General features: G+C 37.6%; 1 protein-coding gene across 6 annotated transcripts; it reads left to right on the top strand.

Annotated features, from left to right (window-relative positions):
- The first annotated feature begins 713 nt into the window (after positions 1-713).
- Positions 714-27,247, top strand: CF2H8orf89 (chromosome F2 C8orf89 homolog). 6 transcript variants are annotated; one of them, XM_043601201.1, is made up of 7 exons: positions 714-819; positions 16,630-16,793; positions 18,577-18,718; positions 20,744-20,839; positions 22,059-22,114; positions 24,490-24,525; positions 26,951-27,247. In XM_043601201.1, the coding sequence occupies exons 2-7, from the start codon at positions 16,670-16,672 to the stop codon at positions 27,097-27,099; spliced, it is 603 nt and encodes a 200-aa protein (XP_043457136.1). In that variant the 5' UTR covers positions 714-819; positions 16,630-16,669; the 3' UTR covers positions 27,100-27,247. The 6 variants fall into 6 exon arrangements, with proteins under 6 accessions (XP_043457136.1, XP_043457141.1, XP_043457138.1 ...); XM_043601206.1 differs by lacking the exons at positions 24,490-24,525; positions 26,951-27,247 and adding exons at positions 23,329-23,359; positions 23,394-24,473; XM_043601203.1 differs by lacking the exon at positions 20,744-20,839.
- The last annotated feature ends 382 nt before the right edge of the window (positions 27,248-27,629 follow it).

Genomic DNA, 27,629 nt, shown 5'->3' with positions numbered 1-27,629 from the left:
ATGGTGAGGGGACTGGGGGTGGGGGATGGGGCGGGGATGACTGTCAACCTAAGATGGGCTGGGCAAGTATTGCTGGGCTGTTTGAAAGTTCCAGACTCATCAATACACCGGAGAGCCTGGTTAGTTTGAATCTTAAAAAGGCAACCCAGGGAACTGCATATCACCAACCTGGTCCAGCCGCCCACTACCCACCCTGTCGATGCATGACACAACTTTTCGTGCCCCACTGACCTTGTGCCACCACTGACTCCTATACACCCGGCCTTGTTTCAGCACCCTCCCTCCCACCCCTGCAGCTGTGACTGCAAAGGCCGTGGCACCGATAGTAGTGAGTCCTAGCGGCCTCTTAGCCGCCCAAGTGCTTTCCTGGCGCGGCACCCCAACTGTTGGTCCCTGCTACTGGGGCCGCGGCCGGTGACCTCGCGCGGGAGGCAGCCGGAAGCCCCTGGCGCCTGGCAACCGGCACGCAACGGGCGGGCGGGGCTGCAGCCACCGGAGCCGCAGGCCGGGCCGGGCGGGGCTGAGCGGCGGGCGTGCCGCGCTCCCGAGCGTCGCCGGGCTGCCGGCCGCCGAGCATGTTCGCCCCGAGAGCCGCGCCCCTGAGAGCGACGGGCTGCCCGCCCCGCCCCGCCGCCACGGCCAGCCCCGCGCCCAGGCCGGGTTGAGCCAGGGGCTCGGGTCGGCTGGGGGCCGTCGCTGGCTCCCGCGCTGTCCGCTGCCCCCCTTGGTTCCGCCGCGGGAGCCTCAGACCTGGGCACCACCGCCGAGGTCCAGGCACGCGAAGAAGCCCCGCCCCTCCGCGGTGGATCTGTGGGGACAGTGAGTGCGGGCGATCTCCGGGGGAGCCCCGGCCGAGGGACTCCGGGGGCGCAGAGGACCTTGCAGGGGCAGGGCTGAAGGGGAGGTGGGGGCCCAAGAGGTCAGCTGGTCAGGCCCCTTCCTGGGCAGGGGAAACTAGCCCAGCGAGGCTCGTGGGTCACTCCAGGGATTCTCTTGACGCACTTGGAGGGGGGCTGCCGGGTATGCGGGGGCTGAAGGACCGGACCAAGGCTGCTGGAGCGGAGAAACCCGGGCACCGAGGACCGGCCTGCCAGATCTGTACGTGTCCACACTCCTCAAGCTCCGTACAGGCTGTAGCGTGGACATCCGTGCGTCAAGTGGACACGCCCTTACAGGGTGGCCCTCCCAGCCCGCCCAGGATTTAAACTGAAGCGGGGCGAGGGAGAATGTGTTTACCCTCTGCCCTTGACTGCCACCGTACTTCCCTCATTTTCCCTCTTGCACCCCGCCCTGTGCAGCAGAGCTTGGGACGGTCAGCGTCTTAGCTCTGGCCCCGTTTTCACCGCCGATTTTGCTTTGTGCCATTTCTGATTTACCTGGAGTTTGTTGTTGGTTACTTTTTTCGTGGGTTAAAAATACTAGAAAAAAATTGTGCAATGTAGAGAGTCTGTTCTATTGTATGGGTCATTCTACCCTGCAACCTTTTTGGGGTCATTAAACATGAAAACGGAAGCCTCTGTCCAAAGAAATGCAATTTGGCCACCATTTTCAGGGTATTGTCCTCTGCGAAGCACAAGAATTCCTGCCCTGCTTTGACTTTTATCTGCATTGCTAATGGTGAATTTAAATCGCCCTTTCCGGCGGCATTTCTTCAAAAGTACTCCTGACATTTCTTTTTTTGAGTTCTTACATTTTTGAAATTACATTATAATACATTAGTAGTTGTCATTCAAACAGAAGTATATAGCCTTAGAGATGAAAGCCCTCTTTACCTTTTCCTTCTTTCTTTCTAAGACTTCTTAGAATTATTTTAGTGTTTATCTTTCTACTCTTTTTGCATCTGTTCTTTCTATCATCATTGGAATCATATCTTTTGAGAAGTTGTCCTTTTCACTTGACATGTGGCAGATACCTTTCCTCTCAGTGTATTTAGGTCTGCATTGATGTGGTAGAGGTGATCTGTATGTAATTTATTGTATTGTAATTTACGTAACCATTCCTCATTAAGATTGGTTCCAATCTTTCCTTGTTACAAATAATGCAACGGTGAACATTCCCATACATGGGAACAGTTCTATAAAATGAATTCCTTGAAGCAGAATTGCTGGGTCAGATGTGTGTATGTAAGAAATTTTTGGTAGCATCTTGCCTTACAAAAACTCTTTACTAATTTATATTTCCATCAACAGACCGTGTTGGGAAAAATCTGTGTTCATTATTATTTAAAAAAAAATTAAAAACATAGTTTCCACTTGCTGAATATTTATCACATGTCCAGCACTGTGCTGAAAACTTTACATGCATTTTGAAATTTAATTCTCACTAACCCTATGAGAATCTGAGGCACTGTTATTTTCTTCATGACCCTATAGTTATGCAGCCATTGAAGGGCAGAATCAAGATTAGCATCCAGACTCATTTTACTCCAATTAAAATGTGTTCTTTGTTGGGTATGAATTCCTGGTCAGTAATTGACCGGAGAATTGTGTTTCATCGGGTTGTCTGAAGATTAAATGAGATCGTGCTTTTGGTGCTACAGTGTTATTAGCAGCTCTTTCTGCTCCCAACTCCTGTAGAATTGGACACGGTGCAGTGCTTTCCATGATTCTCGTTTCTCTGTATTGTCTGCCTCTCCAATCACCTCTCAGCCTTTTCTTTATCTTCCTCGTTTGTGTACATTTTAAGGAAATCTGGCTTTCTTCTCCCTCTCAAGTCTTCTTTGGCAACTTTAATCCAGTCTCTGGCCTTAATTCTTACTAGGTGAACCGATAACTCTTAAAATTTCTTCTCCCAACCAAAGCTACAGTCCTCAATTCCTACAATTTAGATCCAGTTTCCATAGCTCAGCCTGGATGTCCCGCACTCCTTTTATCTAAAACTGAGCTCTCTGTTGCTCTCCACCCCTAGACTAGCAATTTCTCTTTGCATGTAATTCATAATTCTCTTAGTCACCCAAGTTCACAGTCTCAGTCATCTTTGACTCTTTTGTCTTTGCTGAACCTCCTAAACTCAATCAACTTGTATTCTCACTGTTGCTACTCTAATGTAAGCCCTCTGGCCTCTTTTTAGTATAGTAACCTCTTAACTTAGATCCAGTCTCTGCCAGATCAATCTTCCTAAAGCTTAGCTGTGAATTTGCCGCACCTCTGTTCAAAACCCCACCAGTGCCTTCCTGTTGCTCAAAGAAGGAAGTGCAAACCTCATTGGCTGGCATTCAGATTCGTCTGTGATCTCCCCAATCTGCCATTTCTTTATCTCTCACAGCACCCCTATCTGAACCCCCTCTGTTCTCCAGGGCATCTTTCACATCTATATCTTTTCCTGGAATGCCCATACCAACATTTCTGCCTGTCTAAATTTTATCTGAATGTCATTTTCTAGCTTTTCCAAGTCTTTTTGGAACTTCTACGTGAAAATAATATCTGCTTTCTTTTAACCCTCCCGATGTGAGATAGCTATCTCCCCTCAGGCTGTAATGTCACACTCTGCCTTCTCTTACAGTTGTATGAGTGGCTACTGTTCTTCCTTTTGCATTGGAACTTCTGTGAAGGCAGAATCTCTATTTAGTTCATCTTCGTATTTGTCATGCACGTGGCATATTGATTCGCACATAGTACATGCTTAGTATATTTGAATAAGTGAGCTAATATCGTCACACTTGGGCATGTATTAGACTGTTGCTAGATATGGTGACAAACAGACCTCAACGTTTTAGTGACTTAACATGCAAAAGTTTATTCTTGCTCACCTAGCAATTCCAAGGCAGGTATTCCCGGTCAGCAGGCAGCTTTCTTCCAGTTGCTTGCAGGACCCAGACTCTACCATTTATTAACACTTCCCTATTATGTCACTGCAGTCAGCAGAAGGGAAGGGAGAAAGTACGGAGAAAGCGGACCTGCTTCTTAAAAGCTTCTTGCAGAGAGTATTACACATTACACTCACTCAAGTTCTGATCACAGGGAGGTAGCCATTTCTCAGAAACAACTCTATTCTCTGGAGGAGCAAGAGTTTTAGTAGACATTCCACCTTCTGTGTCAAAATTTCTACTTAGGAAAACCCGTGGGACTGCGCTTGACCATCCCTCGCTCAAAACAAAAGCAAGGCTCCCACTTTCCCAATCTGGTTAGGTTAGCAAATGCTCTCTGTTGTACCACAGAAATGAAACACAGCTTTATCATCAGGATTTATCATCATGGGGGCGCCTGGGTAGCTCAGTCGGTTGAGTGTCTGACTCTTGATCTCAGCTCAGGTCATGATCTCACAGTTCGGGATTTCAAGCCCTGCGTGGGGCTCGGTGCTGACAGAACAGAGCCTGCTTGGGATTCTCTCTCTCCCTCTTTCTCTCTCTCTCTCTGCCCCTCCCACACACTTTCTCTCTCAAGATAAATAAACTTAAAAAGAAATGTTTGTCATAATGAACTATAGCTGCTTGTTTACTTTGTTCCCCCCAACATGCTATACGCTTTTGCGTCTTCATCATTTTCGTATTTTAGCTCCTAGAACAATGACTGGCATTGTGGATAAATAAATAACTAGCTTTCTCACTGAATCCACAACTTGTCTTTATGTTCACTTGATAAATATTTTGCTTTAAACAAAGCTAAAAATAAAGATAATCTTACCATCTGCCCTTTGATGCTTGGGTTATTTTCAGCCTTTTTTCTTTTCTATTATAAAAAATGCAGGATTTGACATCCTTGAAGATAAATATTTGTATATATCAATGATCCTTCCTTTAGGATAAATACTTGGAAGTGGAGTAGATGGGCCAAAAGTATGTAAGATTATAAGGACATACATGTTGCTAGATTGCTTTCTGGAAGTATTATACCCATACATACACTGAAACTTTATGAGACCACCTGTTTTCCTTGAGCCCCATCTTACATTGTCTACTATTAGAGAAAACTCCTTGCCATTTTGGTTGGCAGAAGCCGTAGCTCATTATATTATTTTGCTTCTATTTGAGAACTAGTGAACTTTTATTGACCATTTGTATTTTTTTTTTTCTGAAATGAACTATCTGTTCTTTAGTAAATACATTTTCTATAGGGTCATTTTCTTTTTCTCTTTTTTTCTTTTTTTTTAAATTGAAAAAATATTTGGTTTTTATTTAAGAGACAGAGGGAGAGAGAAATGGTGCCTGAGTAGGGGAGGGGTAAAGAGACAGAGACACAGAATCTGCAGCAGGCTCCAGGCTGCAAGCTGTCAGCACAGAGCCCGACGCGGGGCTCAAACTCACAAACTGCGAGATCATGACCTGAGCCCGTTGGTTCCAATTGGTGCCATCCACTTGAACTATGGCAGGAAAAGAGTTTGCTGTTAAACCCTGCCAAAGTTGGACGCTTAACCAACTGAGCCACCCAGACACCCCTTTTTTATTTTTAAGTATCTTTATATATAAAAGAAGTCAAATTCATCAGTGTTTTTATGTCCTCATTTGAAAAGTTATGGGAACTTCTGAGCAGTGTGGCAGAATGAGCTGACAGGGAAGGGACTCCATTGTATTTCAGTATATTTCCAATGCTGGGTAAAATATAATAAGATAATTTATGGAAATGTAGCTGAGCTAGAGACCATGGGAAGGAAATCCCCAGGTGCCACAAATGAAGGAATGCTCACATAGGAAGCCACTGTTGAGCATCTGCCGAAAGCTGGAAGTCACAAAGGAGTACTGTTCCAGTTACTATGACTGCATCACAAATTTCTCCAAAACTTAGTCGTGGAAAACAACCATTTATTGTGCTCAGGGATTCTGTGGGTCAGGAATTCGGACAGTGCACAGCAGGGACAGCTTGGCTCTGCTTCATGATGTCTGGGGCCTCAGATGAAAGAATTGAAAGCTTGGGGTTAGAATCACCTGCAGGCTCATTCATTCCCATGTCTGATGGTTGATGCTGGCTGTGGACTGAGACCTTAGCTGTGCATGTCAGCTGCAACCTTATATGGTGGCTTCTTCTTGTCACCTGGCTTCCTCACAAAATGGTGGCTGGATTTCAAAGGTGAATATCCCAAGAGAGAGCCAGCGAAAGTTCTGTGGCCTTTTATGCCCTAGCCTTGGAAATCATGCAGTGTCACTTCTACTATACTTTATTGACTCACGAAGTTAGTTTCAGGGAGGGGGGAACACAGACCTCACCTCTTGAAGGAGGAATGTCACTATCACATTGAAGGAAGAACATGTAGGAATAGACATGTTTTAGTGCATCCTTCTTTGAAAAATACAACCTGGTACAGACACTGAGATGATAACTAGAAAAATGCCCCCTCATTGGCCTGAGGAGGTTACAAGGAAGCTTGCCATCCATGTGAACTATGGCAGGAAAAGAGTTCACTGTTAAACCCTACACATAGACTCTGCACAGCTTCATACCCACACAGCTCAAGTCTGGTGTCTGGTGTCACATTACCACATGCTTCAGAGACCACAGTCCAGGAAATTGACATATTAACTGGTCTGGCACCTCCAAAACCCAGGGCGAGACAGAGACTAATGGAAAACTCTGTATAGCAAAGTTCTCATAGCTCAGGGAATACTAGACTCCTATAAATAGCAATCTCTTTAAAGATGAGCTCACAAAGTTTACAAATTATATAAGGAAATAAGCCCCAAAGAAGGAGACTTGGCAGATACAGGAAATGGGAGATGTAAACCACCAAACTGAATAGAACATCATGGGAAAATAGTTAAATTTGTAATATTCAAGGAGACGAAGGCATGGAAACCATAAGGCAAGAACAGGACAGTATGAAGAAAAAGAGGAGAGGTCTAGGGTTACAGCTTTACCCCGAAAGGAAAAGAGGAGGAGAGGAAGAGGTGTTGAGTCAAGCTGTCCCTCTCATACCCAGCCATTACACTTGATTCTTGGCCTATGATAATAATCATGATAATTATGATAATAATAGCAGCCATCACATGTTTCTGCATATAAAGACACCTTTACTGCAGTCTGAACTGAAGGTTCGTTTTTGAGAAGTAAAGCAGCATACTAGGCATTTAGCTAGATGCTTTTTTAAAATTACCTTTAAACTTCACAATAACTCTGTAAGGTAGAGCTTATTAGTTCCCTAGGTAGGGAGACTGAGGCATGGAAAGCTTAATAAAATGAATATTTTTCCCTATCCAGGAATAGATGACAGGAATAGGGATTATATAGGTGGATAGGATGTATTGTAAATAAGTTGCTGTCAGAAAAATGGCACCAATAGAATTGCTTCACTCAGGGTTGGCACACACCTTCAATTTGTAAAAAAACCATTATCTGTGAAGTATAATAAAGCAAAGAACAATAAAAGAAGATAAGCCTGTACATGTGTGTATTATACATATTTAATATATTTAGGTTCATTGAAGTTAATATTCTTATTCACGCTTATAATTCTCATTTTTGGTCGGTTGGGAACCTTTTTAGGTTGATGACTAATGATTATAATCTTCATTGATAGATTACTAGGTCTCTGGAATGGCAGTATGTTCTAGGCTCGTCTTGTACATTTCCTTCCACAGACCTGGAATCAGCTATTTCTTCAAGAGGCCCTGGTTGTCTGTGGCTTAAAAAAATTTTTTTTTAATGTAAATCCAAGTTAGTTAATATATAGTATAATAATGATTTCAGGAGTAGAATTTAGTGATTCATCACTTACATACAACACCCACTGCTCATCCCAACAAGTGTCCTCCTGAATGTCCATCACCCATTTAGCCCATCCCCCCACCCAACACCCTGCCAGCAACCGTTTGTTCTCTGTATTTAAGAGTCTCTTACAGTTTGTCTTCCTCTGTTTTTGTATTGTTTTTGCTTTCCTTCCTGTATGTTCATCTGTTTTGTTTCTTAAATTCCACATATGAGTGAAATCATGTACTTGTCTTTTCTGACTTATTTCCCTCAGCATGGTACACTGTAGTTCCATCCATATTGTTGCAAATGGCAAGATTTCATTCTTTTTGATCACCAGTAATATTCCATTGTATATATATACCAAATCTTCTTTATCTGTTCATCTGTCGATGGACATTTGGGCTCTTTTCCATGCTTTGGCTATTGTTGATAATGCTGCTATAAACATTGGGGTGCGTGTGCCCCTTCAAATCAGTGTTTTTGTATTTGTGGGTTTTTTAAGTCACATTTTAATTATTAGTTTTAGTGGACAGAGTTAGAAAACAGTTTTTTTGTCTTTTTTCTTTTTTAGATGAAAGTCTTATACTTCCAATTCGTAGTTGGGACTTCAGGGTTTTTGTTTAATTTTATTGATGTTAAGTCTGTATCTTTTTCTCACACTCTAAAAATCCTGGTTCCCATCAGCACCAGTATAAATGTTCATTTACTCAACCAGCTATCTTGAACTATAAAGTAAATACTATATATTGAGGGCATTGGAGCAGTAAGATAGAAGTGTATGGGGGTCCCTGATATCTTGGCACCGAAGCTTAGGTGTCTGGCCAGACTTTTATCTGAGGAAAAATCTTTTGTTTAAGCACATATTTTGGATTTTCTATCATTTGAAGACTGAATAGTACAGGTAACTACTATGGGTTTCCAATTTTTAAAGGATTAGTGTATGGCAAATGCATTTAATACCAACATGTTACTGAACTTACTATTGTCTTTGATACAGAAGACTTTTCAGAGTATTTTTCTCCCTCAATTGTTACCAAGAATGTCAACAGTTATTACTGTATTGTAGAATTGTGAAGATCTCAATTGTAGTATATTATCCTTTTTTTGATTTTTAGAACTGGTTTTGAGGGAGTGAATAAATTTTTATGTTTACTTAATAGAATTTTAAAAGTTGTCTCCAACACGTATTTTATATAGGCTATGATGTAGTGTTATGTATTGAATTTTGTCCCCCACCCCAAATTCATATGTCAAAGTCCTAACTCAACCTCTGAATATGACCTTATTTGGAGATAGGATCTTTACAGAGGTAATCAAGTTAATATGAGGTCATTAGAGTGGGCCCTAACCTAGTATGACCAGTGCCCTTATAAAAAGGGGTAATTTGGACACAAGACATGTATAGTGGGAAGGTGATGTGAAGACAAAGGGAGAGGACAGCCTTCTACAAGCTGAGGAGAAAGGCCTGGGACAGATCTTTTACTCACAGCCCTTAGATCAACCCAACCCTATTGACACTGATTTTGAACTTCCAGCCTCCGGAACTGTGAGACCCTAAATTTCTGTTGTTGAAGCCACCCAGTCTGTGGTACTTTGTTATGGAAGCACTGGCAAACTTATATGTAATTTCTTGTTGTTTTTTTTTTTTGCACTGTTTCCTTATTCTGCCTGCTGTTGTTTAATAGAAACATTTTTTTAAAAATATTTGATTGTAAAAGATATTTTTGATTCTTGCTCCCCCATCTCCTCCAGGATAATGCTTCATTAGTTCTTTTCCTCTTTTGTATTTTCAATCTCTCCTTTTTGATTGTCTTTATCCTTAGAGGACTATACTCATGCTCAAGAGTCTCTCACGTTTAAATACAGCTCTTTTGGCAGTATGTTGCTCTCTGATGAAATTGGTCATCACTTCCTTTTCTTTTCCTTTTTTATTTTATTTTATTTTATTTTTTTAATGTTTTTTAAAATTTATTTTTGAGACAGAGAGAGACAGAGCATGAGCAGGGAAGGGGTAGGGAGAGAGTGAGACACAGAATCCAAAGCAGGCTCCAGGCTCTGAGCTGTCAGCAGAGAGCCCGACGCGGGGCTCGAACTCACGGACTGTGAGATCATGTCCTGAACTGAAGTCGGACGCCCAACTGACTGAGCCACCCAGGCGCCCCTCCTTTTTTTATTTTTAAAGTTCATTCATTCATTCATTCATTCATTCATTCATTCATTATTGAGAGAAAGAGAGAGACCACAGGAGGGGCAGAGAGGGAGAAGGAGAGAGAATCCCAAGCAGGCTCCACACTGCCAGTGTGTAGCCTGATGTGGGGCTTGAACTCATGAACTGTGACATCATGACCTGAGCCAAAGTCAAGAGTCAAACACTTAACCAATTGAGCCACCCAGGCATCCCACCACTTCCTTTTTCTTAAAACTCTCTTTGCCTTTGGTTTTTATTGGCACCCCTTACTTGGTTCTTCTCTTTTGCCAGTCCTTTTTGGTCTTCTCTATGGTCAACAGATTCTTCTTCTGTCTTTCAAATATTAGTTGCCTTGGACTTGCTCTTATTCTTCATAACTCTTCACTTGTACACTCCACTCACCCTGGACAGCCTGATCTGTTCTCAAGGCTCTACCTGTGCTGATGCCTACCAAACTGAATGTCTTGGCTAACCTCACTCCCACCTCTGGATATCCCCTGCTGTGAATGTCACATAGGCACCTCAAACTTGTTTTATGCACAAGTGAATTTCTCTTCTCACTCACACTGGTTCCTCACCCCATCTTCCTAACTTTGTGAATAGTACCAGTCATATAGAGTCCCCAGGTCCTCTGGATGTCACCTCCTTCACCTCTACCCAGCTTGGCTTTCAGTCTGCTGTTTCTTTGGTTTAGGCCTTCACTACTAATGGGTTTTGAATGACTAGATTTAGGAGAAAAGAGAGGTTGTCGCTGTTGCCTACCAGCTTTCTACTTTGTGCCATCGAAGGATGGCAATGTCATGTACTATGTTAGGGAATACTGAGGGAAACAGATTTTGATGGGGTTAACATATTTTGAGGGAAAATATCTAATAAGTAGTCATTTATATGTGCCTATTGCTCAGAAGAGAGGCCTGAAGATACAGATTTAGGATTCTTTGAAGAATGTCAAGGAAGACGTCACTCTGGCCATGCTTAACTGCTTGCATTCCTTGTATAGAGCACTCTTTTTGATACCCCTGTGTCATCACCCAGCAGTGACACTCTAGAGTGCCCTGACCCACTCCCCCTGACCTGGAATTGGCTTAAGACTTAGCTTAAGGGTCATCTCCTCAAAGCCTTTCCTGAGAATTAACTACTCCCTTTGTGTTTCCACAGCACCCCTTATGCACCTTTTAACTTGAGATTTACTTTTTACCCAACACCAATATATTTTCTTTCCCACTCAAAACTTTTTGATGGATTTTCAGTGCACCTAGAATAAAATCCAAACTCTTTATGATGTATAAAGCCACAAAATATCTGATACCTGCTCTCTCTCCAGCCTTATCTTATTCCCTTCTTTGTTGTAAGCCATATATATAATTTAAAATTTTCTAGAAGCCACATTACAAAGGTAAAAAGAGACAGGTAAAATTAATTTAAATAATCTATTTTACTTGATTCAGCATATCCATATATTATCAACATAAAATCAAAATAAAAATGATTAATGAGATGGTTTACATTCTTTTTTTTCCATTCAAAGTCTGAAATCTGCTGTGTATTTCACACTTCCAGTACATCTCACTTCTGACTAGCCACATTTCAAGCGCTCAATAGCCACATATGGCTAGTGGCTATTCTATTGGACAGCATAGAAATTGATCTTTTTCTCCTTTAGAACATGCCAACCTTATTCTGGCTTTGGGCTCTTTGCACCCACTGTTCTCTTTGAGGAGAATTCTCTCCCTCCTTACGTTTTCTCTGAATATCTCTCCTTCTGGTCCGTTTGGATCTCTGCTCAAGACCACCTCATCTATATGGTCTTCCTTAGCTACCCAGTCCAAAGTACTTCCTTCCCCTTGGCACATTGCCATGATGAACTATAGTCAATCCTTAATATTCATGGGTTCTGTATTTGCTAATTCACCTACTCATTAAAATTTATTTGTAATTCAGAAATCAGTAGTTGTGGTGCATTCCCAGTCACTTGCAGACACATGCAGAGTTGTAAAAAATTTGGGTTGCCTGACATACACTTTGCCACTGAGGTCAAACAAGGTCATAGTCCACCTTCTTGTTACAGTGTTCATACTGTAAGGAAATGTCCTTTTCACTATCTATTTAGTGCCATGTGTTTTTACATGTTTGTGCTTTTTTTGGTGATTTTGCTAGAAGTGTAGTGCTGAAGTTCTGTCTGGTGTTCCTAAGCACAAGAAGATGATGCTGTGTCTTATGGAGAAAATACATGTGTTAGATAAGCTTCCTTCAGGCATGAGTTATACTGCTGTTGGCCATGGGTCTGATGTTAATGACTCAACAATATATATTAAATAAGGTATCTTTAAACAGAAACACACTAAAAAGAAAGTATTGGTCAGTTGATAAAAATGTTGTGACCAGAGGCTCACAGGAACCTAATTTCATATTTCCTCTAGGAGCAGTGGTTCTATATCTGCTACTTTAGCATTTATGGCAACTTTAGAGAACATAACTATTGTGAATAATAAGAATCAGCTATACTTTAGTTGTATTTTATCTAAAGTAAACTTTATTAATTTCTTTGCTCATTTAATGTCTATCTCCCCTTACTAAGCTTCAGAACAGAGACCTTATCTGGTCCCTGACATAGGATTGTCATAAATGAATGAATAGATGAATAAATAATGAATAATGAACAAATATTTAATTAACATGTCCTTCTAGTTCTAAGCTAGGTTATAAAAAGATAATCTTAATTTAAAAAAAATATTTGGAATATTTTTAATACAAAAAAATGTTTAAACACAACCATGTTTTGAGGTGCCTTGAAAATATAGTAATTGTTTTATAGCTGTTTTAAACAGTTAGTTTATCTCAATCCTGAGTCTCCTTACCATTAATTTGCAAAAGCATTTGTTTTGAGTGAGTTTTTATGGTCTGCCCTAGAACCTAATTAAAAAATCTCTTTCTCTGTGAGGTTTTTCTATCAGCCCTTTTTATTTTTTAATTTTTTTTAAAGTTTATTTATTTTGAGAGAGAGAGAGAACATGTACACAAGCAGGGGAGGGGCAGAGAGAGAGGGAGAGAATCCCAAGCAGGCTCCTTGCCGGCAGACACAGGGCTCAAACCCACGAACTGTGAGATTATGACCTGAGCCGAAATCAAGAGTTGGATGCTCAACCAACTGAACCACCCAGGTGCCCCACTCCTTTTTATTTTTTAAGACTTATAAAGTAACCTTAATTTTTCTCCCTCCACTATAGTTGGTTATGTTTTGAGGAAACATCGGATCAAAAATGTGTGTGTGTGTGTGTGTGTGTGTGTGTGTGTGTTTCCCAGCACATTCCTTAAGTTGTACATTCTTGCACCTGTGGGCTTTTTTACTCCTTTTAATTAAGGAAAATTTCAAACATAGACAAAAAACTGTAGAGATAATAGTATGATGAACCCTCTTGTATTCATTGTGTGAACCTTTTTAAAAATACTCCATGTTAAGAAAGTTTTCTCTTAACCTGGTTTGGAAAATATCCCCAGAGGCATTTAATTGTTAGTCTCTGGTTGTTTCTTCTGTCCTGATAGAGAGGTTACTAAGAAGAGAAGGAGGGTCTGCCTTGGGGCTGAAAGAAAACTCTCTGGTCATTTTCACCTTTACAAGTAAAAGGAGAAAGAAGGACTTAGAATAGAGTATGGACTGTGATTCTAAGAGTCTTTTAAGACTTTGAAAATTATAATTTACTCCATATTTGTCATTTAAAAAAAATTTTTTTAATTAAAATTTTAGTTAACATACAGCGCAATATTGGTTTCAGGAGTAGAATTCAGTGATTTATTGCTTACACATATTTTTTAACATTTTAATTTTTTTGTGGTAACATGAGATTTACCCTCTTAACATATTTTTAAGTGTAAAATACAGTATTGTTGTCTATAGGTACAATGTTGAACAGCAGATCTCTAGAATTTACTCATCTTGCATAATCGAAACTTTATACCCACTAATTAGTAGCTCCCCATTTTCTCCTCCCCCCAACCCCTGGAAACTACCATTCTGTGCTTCTATGAGTTTGACTATTTTAGATACCTCATATAAGTGGAATCTTGCAGTATTTGTCTTTCTATGACTGGCTTATTTCACTCAGCAGAATGTCCTCAAGGTTCATCATGTTGTTACATATTTCAAGATTTTATTCTTTTTCTGTGGCTGATTAATATCTCATTGTGTGTGTGTGTATATATATATATATATATATATATATATATATATATACCACGTATATATACCACAGATATATATACCACATATGTGGTATATATATCTCATTGTGTGTGTATATGTATATATATATATATATATATATATATATATATACACCACATTTTCTTTATTCATTCAGGTGTTGATGGATTTTTAGATTGTTTTCACATCTTGGCCATTGTAAAGAGTGCCAACAGTGAGTATGGGAGTGCCGGTATCTCTTCGATATTCTGATTTCAGTTATTTTGGGTTAATACCCAGAAGTGGGATTGCTGGATCCTAGGGTAGTTCTACTTTTACTTTTTGAGGAACCTCCATACTCTGTTCCATAGTGGCTGCACCATTTTGCATTTCCACCAATAGTGGACAACAGTTCCAATTTCTCTACATCCTCATCAATACCTGTCTTTAAGAAAATTTTTTTAGGGCGCCTGGGTGGCTCATTCGGTAAAGTGTCTGACTCTTGATTTCAGCTCAGGTCATGATCTCGAGGGTCATGGGATCAAGCCCCACATCAGGCTCTGTGCTGACAGTGTGGAGCCTGCTTGGGGTTCTCTCCCTTTCTCTGTTCCCCTCCCCTGCTAGCACTTACTCTCTCTCTCTCTCTTAAAATAAATAAACATTAAACAATTTTTTTCTAGTAGCCATCATAATAGGTGTTAGGTGGTATCTCACTGTGCTTTTGATTTGCATTGCCCTGATGGTTAATGACATTGAGCATCTTTTCATATACCTTTTGGCCATTTGTATGTCTTCTTTGAAGAAATGTCTATTCAAGTCCAAGCCCATTTTTAACCAAGGTTATTAGTTTAGTTTTGTTTTGTTTTGCTTTGAAGTTATATATTTTGGATATTAGCCCCTTATCAGATATATGATTTGCAAATATTTTCTTCCTAATGTTTTTCTCCAGAGGTTTCCTTTTCACTCTGTTGATTGCTTCCTTTGCTATGCAGAAGCTTTTTAGTTTTATGTAGGTCCCACTTATCTATTTTTTGCTTTTATTTCCTGGGTCTTTGGTGTTATATCCATAAAATCCTTGCAAGATCAATGTCATGAAGATTTTCCCCTATGTTTTCTTATAGGAGTTTTACAGTTTTAGGTCTTAGGTTTAAGTCTTTAATCTATTTTGACTTGATTTTTGTACATGATGTAAGGTAAGGGTTCAGTTTCATTCTTTTGCATGTGGATAACTAGTTTTTCCAATGACATTTGTTGAAGACATTGCCTTTTCCTTATTGTGTACCCCTTGGTATCCTTGTCAAAGATCAGCTGACTGTATACATGTCGATTTACTTCTGGATTCTATTCTTCCTGTGGTCTGTTTTTTCTAACAGTACCATATTGTTTTAATTACTTTAGCTTTGTGATATATTTTGCAATTAGGAAGTTTGATGCCTCCAGCTTGATCTTCTTTCCAAGATTGTTTTGGCTATCTAGGGTCCTTTGTGAAGCCATATGAATTTTTGACTTGTTTTACTATTTATGTAAAAAATGCATTGGGATTTCAATTGCATTGAATCTGTTGATCATTTGGGGTAGTATGGTTATTTGGACAAAATTAAGTTCCAGTTTATAAACATGAGGGATGTCTTTCCATTTGTTTTTGTCTTTAATTTTTCATCACTGTTTTTCAGTGTATAAGTTGTTCTCTCCTTGGTTAAGTTTATTCCTAAGTATTTTTTTCTTTCTGATGCTATTGTAAATTTGGTTGTTTTCCTAATTTCCTTTTCAGATAGTTTATTGTCAGTGTATAAAAGTGCAAGTGATTTTTGTTTATTGATTTTGTATCCTGCAACTTTGTTGAATTCCTTTATTTGTTCTATCATTTTTTGGTGGAGTCTTTAGGGTTTCTGTCATCTGTATATAGGGATGGTTTTACTTCTTTTCCAGTCTAGATTCCTTTTTTTCCCTGATTACTCTGGCTATTACTTATAGTTGAATAGAAGCGGTAAGAGTGGTCATCCTTGCCTTATTCCTTACCTTAGAGGAAAAGCTTTTGATTCTTCACCATTGATTGTGACATTAATTGTGGACTTTTCATGTATAGCCTTTATAATGTTGAGCTAATTTCTCTCTATTACTAGTTTGTTGGGATTTTTATCATGAAAGAGTGTGGAATTTTATCAAATGCTTTTTCTGCATCTATTGAGATGATCATGTGATTTTTTTTTATCCTTTATTCTATTAAAGTGGTATATCACATTAATTTTGGGGTGTTGAACCATCCTTGCATCCCAGAGATAAGTACCACTTGGTTATTGTGTATAATGGTAATATATTTGAGAGAGTCCTAAGCATTTTATTGTCTTGTACACAATAACTTGCCATTGGACTTCAGTTTTTTTTATATTGCTAAATATCTGTGACCTAGGATTTGAAAGAATTCATTAAAATGTTTTAAATGACTCCTACTATCTCTTTTAGCTACATTATTAAAGGCCTCTTACTTTAAAATCCCAAGAATATGTATTTACATGTTATAAGTGAACTTTTCTTGTAAGTCTATGTTAGTATTTACTCTGCATGATGGAAAACAAATTAGAAAGAGTATTTATCTCTGCAATACTTTTTTTTTTGTATTTTGTGTCCTGTATCTGAAGCAGCATCTCACTTTCATCAACACTGCTGAAAGAAGAAGAAACAATGCCAGTGTTATCCCCTGAAATCAAATTTGATACTTCTAATGTCACCAGAAATTCCCTTGACTGTTTTCTGTTTGAGAGTAGTTGGAGGAAAGCAGTTTTGGAAACACAAAAAATGAAGAAAGGTAACTTTTTTTTTTACAATTATTTTGCTGAAGAAAATATAACAATAGTGCCTTCAATTTACACATGTATTTTTTTTTAAGCAGTCGAGAGACATAATTTTTGTAACATTTATGTCAGGATAATTTCCTGAGCTTATGGAAAATAAAAATGGAAGCAAATTAGAATTAATTTACTTCATGTATTTCTGTAATCATGATGGAAGCAAATTTTGAAGAACTACTTCTCTTGATATCAGTGCAGTAATATCTCCATTGAGTCATTCTACTTTTCCTAAATTGTGTTTGTTTTTAAGCACCTCAAGTTGGTTTTTATGTTTTAAGAAACCCAAATCTTTGACGGCACCTTTTTGTATTAGTAATTCTAACCAAAACTGGTTTTTGTGTGAGTTATATGGAAAGTATCTTATATTCTATAGATGCTCGATAAAGACTGATTTGAGGACTTTTGATATGTGTATGAATGTATTAATAGCTTAATTTTAATTTATATTTCAAGTTATAATTGTATTATCTTATTTATCCTGAATTCTGTCTTCAGCTTTTTAAGTAGAGATGTAATTCTTCAAAATCACAAAATTCAAACTCCCCAACCCATTTCATCACTCCTGGTTTTGAGTGTGTTGCTCTATTTCTTCAACGTTTTCACTAGATTCCCATTAAAGATACTTTAGTTTATCTGCCCTTTTATACCCAAATCTAATTGCTGAAAAGAAAATTTGTATGTTTTTTGATCAGGAGAAGCAATTTTTTTTTTCCAAATGAGAAAATATCAAACGTTGCAAAATAGCATTTGGAACATTTAATATAACTCCAGTCCCATTAGATACTATTTTTATTCCTGTGCTAGACTTACTTAGTAGGGAAAGCTCAAGGGGCATCTGGGTGGCTCATCAGTTAAGTGTCCGGCTCCTGATTTTAGCTCAGGTTATGATCTCAGGGTCAAGGGATCAAGCCCCGCATCAGGGTCTGCATTGAGCATGGAGTCTGCTTGGGACTCTCTTTCCCGCTCTCTCTGCCCCCCCCCCCCCCCCCCCCCCCGCTTAAAACAAAAAAAGAGAGAGGGGAAGTTTAAAAACCAATTCTCAACATTTAATTTAAAGATCACCCGAACCTTTAATTTCTTAATCTGTTTTTTTTCCATTCATTGCCTTCATTTTGAAATTGTGTTTTGTTTTGTTTTAATAATTTGACAGTGTCTTTGTCCAATTTTATGTGAGGTCAATAGGAGAAGCAATCTTGATGCTTCAGTGTTAGTGTTCCTAGATTTGGTATGAAATTTTGCAGAGAGAAAATTAAAATCAATGCCTGAAGTAAAATTCATTTATCTGTCATTGCTAGCTCAATAATCATGTATTTATACCTCTTACTTTACATAAAAGCAGGAAGGTAGAAAGATTTAAAATAGCAGGTAATATAAGAGTCTTAAAAGTGCTTTTAAACTCTATTTCAACATAAATGTCTCTAATATTCTGGAAATTATAATTATATAAAATAATGAGGCAGGGGACAGTGAGGACTGGGAGATCCATGAAGCTGTCCTTTTTCCTTATTCTACTTCTCAATCAGCCCCTTAATCATCTCTTCCCTACAGTCCCTATAGTAGGAGTTAAAAGGTATTCTCTTGGGAAAGACACTAGATAAATTACAGTAGCTTTATTTTTCTCTACTTAATGACTGATTTAGGATATTGTATTATGTGTTTTAGTATGTCACAAAAGAAGACATTTCATGAAGAAATAATATAGTTGATTATGATACTATTTTTAATTTGAATACACCACAGCATTTGGTCTAGAAGAGCTCAAAGAATGTGTCAAAATGCCATATTTACCAGGACTGCAAAGTTGCCAAAAAAGTGTAAGTTCAAGTCCACTGGAAGTTCATCCAAGACTGCTGCATACTGATACCGAGATGCCTCCAGTCAGGTACACCATTTCTACTCAATTCTCTTTCATTTGACATTTATTTGTAGTAACAGCTAAATGTAGAGGTTTTCCTGGCTAGTGAATTTAATTCTTTCTTGCCCACTAATATTTTTTTTCATAAAAGATTTAATTTTTTAAATCTAAGGTAGCAGTTTTATTCAGTTTGACAAGTAGGCACTTTTCTCAGTTTTCAAGTGACATTTCCTGAAAGGATTTAAGGAAATCCTTTGAAAGTATTTGTTGCCCTAGAATAGATTGCCTATGAGAATACTGAGATTTTTCACAATGACAATAAATGAACTCTTTGCAATATTTTGTTTATAGTTTGACTAATGTAGTGTGAGGGGAGATTCTAAATGAGATGTCAGCCTAATGAAAACCCTGCACTGACTATCAGAATGGAGTTTGTCAGCCAGAAAAGTCCCACCCACTTTGAATATTGGTGTTTAAAAACATTATCGTAATTGCCTTCCTTTTTATAAATCAGACTGACTGACGTACCATTAAAAGAAAACCCCTTTCTCCAAAGGGATCTATAGTAAGACAGTCTCGTACTCTATTTTGTTGCTGCTTTGGTTTATTTATTTATTCATCAGGTATTTATTGCATGTCTAGTACTTGTTCACTCTGCCAGCCTGAAAAAGACGAAGCATTTATAGTCGTCTGTGTTGTTACTCTCTTTAGGGGAAAATTTATGTTTTCATATTCTTTTCCTGCTATAGTGTGCTTTAAAGTCAGCTAGTTATATGTAGCACACAAATATCGAAGTCTTAGAATATATTTCTTGAGCTTTCCACTAGTGTTACTGTTCTTGCTAATTACTCTTGAAATAAATTTTGGTCATATAAATGGAGAACTACAATATGCTAAAAATGAAAAGTTGTGCATTATTTATGAAATTATGAAAACAAATAAGAACTTTGAAGAAAATTTGGAAAAAGAAAAACAATGCTTTGATAATATACCTATCCTCACATATCCATTTTTATTATCGGGTGTTGGTTCTCTTTTCTTCCTCATTTTCATGGACTTTTATTTTAGCTGTGATTTTAGTGTACTTACAGTTTTTTACTCTGCCTTTTTAACTTATTATCACATATATTCACTTTTTCAGGTCAGTGCATAATCTTCAGACAGTCCTTACTGGCTACATTATATCCCACTGATAGATCCATGGTTTATTTAACCATTTCCTATCATTGTACTTACAAGTTGCTTTGACTTTTTGGTTTCCTAAGTAATATCACAATGAACAACAGCATACATGAAGCCTTTCCTATCATTTTTAATATTATCTGAGGGCGGGTTTCCAAGCTATAAAAATATTAAAAGCAAAATTACTTTTTCTTCCATGAGTCAATGATGCAATAAGGCAGATTGAGGGATAGTGGAAGAGAAAGAGTAAGCTGCTGGTGGAGTAGATAATGGGAAAAGAGGAGGGATGGCAGGGATAGAAAGGAGAGAGGCTTTTGGAAACATGAGTAAAATACCTGCTTAAGGACAGTGAGTTTCCATCTTTACTGACACACCTGTGTCCCTAACATTCACCTCACTCTTGTCATTTTCATCGGGAGCCCCAGGGCCCTTTGAGGAGGGTGTAGGACTGCCTCTGGCAATGGACTTTTCTTGGTACAGACCAGTCTTGTTACCCTTCTTCCAATGCATATGATCCATCTTTAAGAAACTGGAAGCCCCGAAAGCACTCCTTGTATTAGCCCAATTACCTCTTAATTTTAAGTCTTCATTTTACTTCCTACTGTTTTCACTCTATTTCAGTTTTTTTTTCCTTCCCATTTGCGATTTAGCTGTCTGTGCAATGACTCCTCACCATTTTACATGGACTCAAGTGTGAATTTATGTAGTCAGTGAGAGATCATTTCAATATATTAAATTCATGCTATGACAAGTATCCTTCATATACGAAGTACAAGAATGGTGGCTTCGTGCCATCATGTTTATGAAGTGCTTGGCAAACGGAAGTGTTAGTTCTCTTCACTGTCTTTGAAACAAGTGTCTTTATTTTAGCCCTTCTGGTGACAACCTGTCGAGTTGCCTGCAAGTATTTTATTCTCCTCTGCATATTGCACAGTGTCCTGTGAGGGAACAGCCATGGCAAAGCAGGAAAGTAACTCATTTTTCTTTGTCTTGTGTACAACCCCTTAATACCTTGCTTCCCTCCATATGAATATTTGTGAACATTTGTTTTTAAAATGTGGATAAAAGTTTGTGTTTTCAAATTTCTTTAATTATAATCATATATTTTCAATGACTGTCAAGGCACATTCTGGTAATATAACTGATAGCGGTAATCCTAGAGGTAAAGGGCATCTAAAAGTTCTGGCTGACTTCTAAAGTTTAATATAGTTACAGGGAGTTTGCAGTTCGCATGGATTATCTCCCCCACAGCAGATTCAATCATGACACACTTCCTCTAATAACCCACTTGTTATGTAGGTCTGTTCCAGTAGGAACAAAAGTTAATTAAGATAAAATTCAGATTTTATGGTGATTGATAGGTAAAATGTGCACAAATAAGTGATAGTTGATGTTTGGCATATCTAGATACTCTCTTAATCTAATCTTGACTACCTTCCTCTTAGCATTCCTGAATCATGATTAGATAAAGTTAAGATAAAAATAAGATAAATAGGGGAGCCTGGCTGGCTCAGTTGGTTAAGCATCCGACCCTTAGTTTCGGCTCAGTTCATGATCTCATAGCTTCGTGGGTTCAAGCCCTGCCTGGGGATCCACACTGAGTGTGGAGTCTGCTTGGGATCCTCTCTCTCCCCCTCCCCAACTTGCGCTGTCTCTGTTTCTCTCAAAATAAACAAATAATTAATAAACTTAAAAAAATAAGATAAATACGGGGAAAGTTAGACATAACACTTACCTACTGGTAAAATTTATTAACAAAAACAGATGGATTGAGTTGGTTCATATCTGCTTCTGATTGGATTAGTTACAATAGAATGAATTCGCCTTCTTTAATGTTTATTCATTTTCCATGTGATGTCTTTCACCAAGTGAGACAACTTCTTATCTCTTACTATGTATTTTAAATTAGTGTACTCTGGGGCGTCTGGGTGGCTCAGCCGGTTAAGTGTAAGGGTCCAACTTTGGCTGAAGTCATGAGTTCAAGCCCCACATCTGATTGTTTGTTGTCAGCACAGGACCTACTTCCTATCCTCTGTCTCCCTCCCTCTCTCCCCCTCCCTGTTTGTGCATGCTCGCTCTCTCTCGCTCTCTCTCTCTCAAAAATAAGTAAACATTAAAATTTTTTTTAAAAATTAGTGTACTGTGGATTTATATAAACTTATTTTATGAAAATATATAATTTTAGGACAAGGAAGACTAAGGAGACATGCACTGTAGTACCAATTCAGGAGAGACCAAAGGGTAAGTTGGCTCATTTTTTTTCTCCTACTACATGTAATAGGTTGTCTAATGTTTATATTTTTAACTTCCTTTCTTTCCACTGATTTAATTGCTTTGTTCTGTTAATGCTTCTTTTAAGCTTTGTCTATTTTGTAAACTTAGTGGGTGCTATGTCCCATGTGCACATACCTTTATTATCTCAGGACCCTGGGATAGGCACTCACCATCTCTCATGTGGGCCATTGCATAGCCTGCACAGCATTTGAGTTTCTGACTTTTGAAATTTTTCAAAGCTGTGGCAATGTGATGCTGAGACACTGAGTGTAGTTCCCCAGGATGAAACTTGATGATGCCACTCTCACTGTTAAGGGTGCATGTTGCCTCCAAAATGGCTTGCTGCAAAGCAAACACTGAATGCTATTTCTGTTTATACCTTTTTAAAATAAAAGTGAAAATCTTTATTGGACTTCTTTCAGTTAGCAAAAACAGGTACTAATGTCAGTGTTTCATAAAAGTAAAGTGGCTTAGTATGAACTTTTAAAGGCTGGGGAATACCTGTATTATATAGCTGTAAAAAAGGAAATCCTATTTGTTGTGACAAAATGGTTAAATCCAGAGGGCATCATGCTTAGTGAGATAAGCCAGACAGAAAAGACAAATGTTGCATGGAACTTTTCTCTTACTGGAATCAATCGCTTATATGTGGAATCTCAAGGGGGGAAAAAAAAAGCTCAAGTATATGGAATAAAATGGTGGTTACCAGGGTTTGGAGCTGGGGCAAATGGGAAGATGTTGATACAAAATTACAGCTCTGAGATGAGTAAGTTCTGGGGATCTAATGTATAGCCTAGTGACTGTAGTTAATAATACTGTAATGTAAACTGAAATCTGCTAAGGGAGTAGATCTCAAGTGTTCTCATCTCCTTCCAGAAAAGGTAACTATGAGAGGTGATGGATGTGTTAATTAACTTAATTGTGGTAATCATGTAACAATGTATATGTGTATCAAGTCATCATGTTGTATACCTTAAATATATACAATTTCTATTTGTCAAATATACTGCATTAAAGTTGGGGAAAAAGTGGAAAACAACATCATAGGATTAGTAAGATGAAAGGTCATTAGAAAATACCCAGTTAAAGTGGAGGGAGAAAAAACATAATACTGAACAGAGTGTGCAAGTCATTATGTGACAAGGTAAACCTGCTTTACTTGTGTGTAATTCTAATTCCAGAATAAGAGGAGAGAGAGTAGGACAGGAACACAGTATTTACATACTGACTGATATTACTTACACAGTATTTACATACTGACTGATAAGTTCCCAAATTGATGAAAAATACAAAGGCACAGATACAAGAAGTTCTATGAATCCTCAGCAGGATAGAAACAAAGAAAACCACAGGTAGGCACATCATAAGAAAAAGACTAAATTAAAACAAAACAAAACAAAACAAAACAAAACAAAAAACCCAAAAGAGAAAAAACAAATGTTACTTTCAAAGGAGCAATGGTAAGATACACAACTGACTTTTTAAATGTAGACAAGGGAAGCAAGAAGACAGTGGAATGGCATTTTCAAGTGCTAAAAGAGTAACTGCCAAATTTGAATTGTATTCAATTCAGTGAAAATATTTTTAAAAGTAAAAGTGAAACAAATACATTTTCATTCAGATAGAAGTTGAAAGAATTTCTTTTCTGGAGAGCTTCACTAAAAAATATTAAGGGAGTAATGATACAAAATGAAAGTACAACTTGGGAAAGAATGAAAAGAGGTAGTGGTAGTATTATGAAGTTTAAAAATATATGTAGAAATATATTGTCAATAGTAGCACAGAGGTAGGAGGGGCATATGTGGAGTTAAAATATTGTAAGATACTTGCATTATCTGGAAAATGGTGAAATAACAAACTTAAAGTAGATTGTAATATATCAAAGAGACATGTGATAATCTGGTAACCACTAAAAGAACAATAAAATAATACAAGTAACAAGCTAATAATAGAAAGGGGAAATATGATAAATAACAAGAAAATACTTGATCATTTCAAAAGAGGACAAGAAAGGAGGAAAAAAGGAACATAAAACACAGGACAAATAGAAAACAACTAGTGAGATTGAAGATTTAAAGTTAAACATAACAACAATTAGATATAAGCAGACTAAATATTTCAATGAAAGAACAAAGTATCAGACTGAGAAAAATAACTATATGTTGCTTACAAGAGGCATACCTTAAATTTAAGGGCAAGAAGGATCAAAAGTACAAAGATGGAAAAATATAAGCCATGCAAACACTAATAAAAAGAATTGTGTAGGTACACTAATATCAAACAAAATAGACTGCAAGGCAAGAATTATTATTTTAATATTGATCCAATCATTTTAATTTTAGGATTTATAAGGCATTCTAATTCTTCAATCAATTTTGGTAAGTTATATTTTCTAAAATTTTTTGCATTGTATAGAATTTTTCAGATACATTGGCACAAATTTAGTTTTTATTCTATCTGTACTATCTCTTTTTTTAAGATTTTATTTTTATTTATTTTTATTTTTATTATTATTTTTTAAGATTTTATTTATAAGTAATCTCTGCATCCAATATGGGGCTCACAACTACAATCCTGAGATCAAGAGTCACATGCTTTACCTGTTCCTCTTTTTTTTTTCTTAATGTTTATTTATTTTTGAGAGAGATAGTGCAAGACACAGCACAAGCCAGGGAGCGGCATAGAGAGAGGGAGACACAGAATCTGAAACAAGCTCCAGGCTCTGAGCTGTCAGCACAGAGCCTGATGCAGGCCTCAAACTCACAAACCGGGAGATCATGATTTGAGCCAAAGTCAAATGCTTAACCGACTGAGCCACCCAGGCACTCCCAACCTTTTCCTCTTTTTTAATGTTATTTCTTTGTGCCTTCTGCATTTTTTTTGATTGCTTTTATGAGACTTTTCTCTTTTATTAGTCTCTTCAATCAAGAACTTATCTAAAAACTCTTTCTTATTGTAAATTTGTTTTCTACTTCATTGATTTCTTCTCTTTCCTGTATTAGCTTTTGTCTTCCATGTTCTTTGGGTTTATTATTCTCCTAATGTATATTTTATATCTAGCTTATTAATTTTCAAGCCTTCTTTTCTGACATAGAGATTTTGGGTATAAACCTCTGCATGTATAACTTCTTTTGCATTACACAAGTTTTGTAATATTTTATTATTTAGTTACAGATATTTTAATGTTTACTTTGATTTCTTTTTTGACTGGTGAATAATCTAGAATGTATGTATAAATTTCTAAGTGTTTGAGAATTTAAAATTTATCTTAATATTGACAACTTTCAACTTAACTGCAATTTTGAAATTTTTTGACATTTGCTTATGGTCTAGAATATAGTGCGTTTGTAGCCAGAGGTTTTTCTTTTAATGCTTATTTATTTTGAGAAAGAGAGAGAGAGCAAGCAGGGGAGGGGCAGAGAGACAGGGAGACAGAGAATCCCAAGCAGACTCTGTGCTGTCAATGCAGAGCTGGACGTGGGGCTTGAACTCACAAACCGTGAGATCATGACCTGAGCCAGAATCAAGAGTTGGAGGCTTAACTGACTGAGCCACCCAGGCACTCCACCAGAGTGTTTTTCTAAGTGTCAGGTTCATTGTACTGCTAAGAACGGTATCCTGATCATATTCTTCCCCTCTACTCTATCTCTTTGTCTGTCTCTGAACTTTCTACTTATGTTATACACTCAAATAACAAAACAAACCAAAAATAACAACCATACTGGAGAACTGTAGATAATTTTTCTGATACGTGACCATTTGAAATTAAATAGTAGTATTTTAAAGCAGTTTGAATCTGTATATTTTCAATGTTTTATATATTTTGTAATAGAAGTATTTATACATAGTTACATATTTAGAGCAATATGTAGTATTTGCATAGGAAGTTTGATTTTGATGAATCTGGGTTCAAATCCTTTGCCCTTGGGCAAATTTTTTAGCCCTGGTAAATCTTCTTTTTATATCTGTGGTCCAAGATACTACTAGTTACCTATTTTATAGTGTTGCATGGATGAAATAAATGTAAAGTACTTGGCCCAGAGAGATCATTCAATATATGTTATCTATTACTATTATTACTACCACTCTATAATAGAAGCTTGAGTAATGCTGTTCAGTTAGTGAATGATTATTTTACTTTACAATTTTACTATTTTACTAAACTTAGCATTTATGAGAAACAGCATATTTGGAGAAAATAACTTGATGAGCATATAAGTTATGAAACAAGTTAATTATTTATGGAGATTGTGCCTTTTGCTTTGGAATAAATTCCACAGCCATCCCATGTTTTAAGAAATACATAGTCAGGGAGTGCCTGGGTGACTCAGTCAGTTAAGTGTCCGACTCTTGACTTTGGCGCAGGTCATGATCTCATGGTCATGGGATCAAGCCCCATGTTTGGTTCTGTGCTGACAGCACAGAGACTATTTGGGATTTTCCCTCTGCCCCCCCCCCCACCTCTTCCCTGCTTGTACACATGCATGCATGCTCTCTCTCTCAAAATAAATAAACATTAAAAAAAAGAAGTGCAGACTCAGATTTAGTTTTATATGATTAAATACAAACATATAGGTTGTTTTAGTTAAATGTTTTTTGAGATGACGTAATATCACACTCACTTTAGAAGGTAAACACTTTCTATTTCTAATTCAAAGAATGTGATATATCAAAAACTAGTAGTGTTTAATGGTCATTTGAGAAAGAGATTATTTATTTATTTATTTAGAGAAAGAGATAGTTTAGAGCATATCATTCCATGCACTAACTTAACTTTAATAGCTGATTTCTTTTTCTCTACAGGTTCTGGTTTCAGCGATCCTCTTGCTGGAGCACCATCTCAATTCTTACAGAGACTTTCCAAAATGGCCATATTGGAGTATGATACCATTCGTCAAGAAACTACTAGAAGACCAAAAAAGGGCAAGAAACGAGACCTGCGAGACTGCTGATAAATATCACGTGGTATGATGCTTTCTTCACTGATATGTAGGGTTTATATATTTTTCCCTTCTTTTTCTTTTTTTGATATGTGATATGATGTGCAATGATTTACATAAAAATGGAAATGTAAATAGGAAATAAATGTTTTATGTAATATACAGAATTGTTTGTATTTCATTAACAACTACAAAAAAGAAATTTAAGTTATGGTCTATAGGAACACAGCATAGGAGAAATTACATTCCACGAACTTCATGCACATTGATTGTGTCCTTTGACTTAATTTGATACATGCATTTTGAGTGCCTATCTGCACAGTAAATGACTTTGCAGGGAATTTCAGAAAGATTCAAGACAGAGGGAATCATTATTGGGGTTAGAAGATGCCCAATACAAACCCCTCCTTTTCCCTACTGGAGTTTTAAAACAGTTGTGAGATAAGTATTCAAGCAGATGAAAATATTGGCTTTATTTGCCAGTAAAACCTGGAAGGAAAATCCTGTCTTAGATGTGTGGCAACAGAGGGCCTCCTAATCCT

Source organism: Prionailurus bengalensis, chromosome F2 (genome assembly GCF_016509475.1).
Source record: "Prionailurus bengalensis isolate Pbe53 chromosome F2, Fcat_Pben_1.1_paternal_pri, whole genome shotgun sequence".
Classification (NCBI taxonomy): Eukaryota; Metazoa; Chordata; class Mammalia; order Carnivora; family Felidae; genus Prionailurus; species Prionailurus bengalensis.
The sequence above is the reverse complement of the archived record's forward strand: the minus strand, read 5'-3'. Positions and strand labels throughout refer to the sequence as shown.

What these genes read in the sequence shown, in the direction of transcription:
- CF2H8orf89 (XM_043601201.1), top strand. Translation starts at nt 16,670, where the DNA reads ATGCCAGTGTTATCCCCTGAAATCAAATTTGATACTTCTAATGTCACC. An exon ending in GAACAGCCATGGCAAAGCAG is followed by an intron (nt 20,840 to 22,058) that starts GAAAGTAACTCA and finishes ATATAATTTTAG; the next exon opens with GACAAGGAAGACTAAGGAGA. An exon ending in TAATTCTTCAATCAATTTTG is followed by an intron (nt 24,526 to 26,950) that starts GTAAGTTATATT and finishes TTTTCTCTACAG; the next exon opens with GTTCTGGTTTCAGCGATCCT.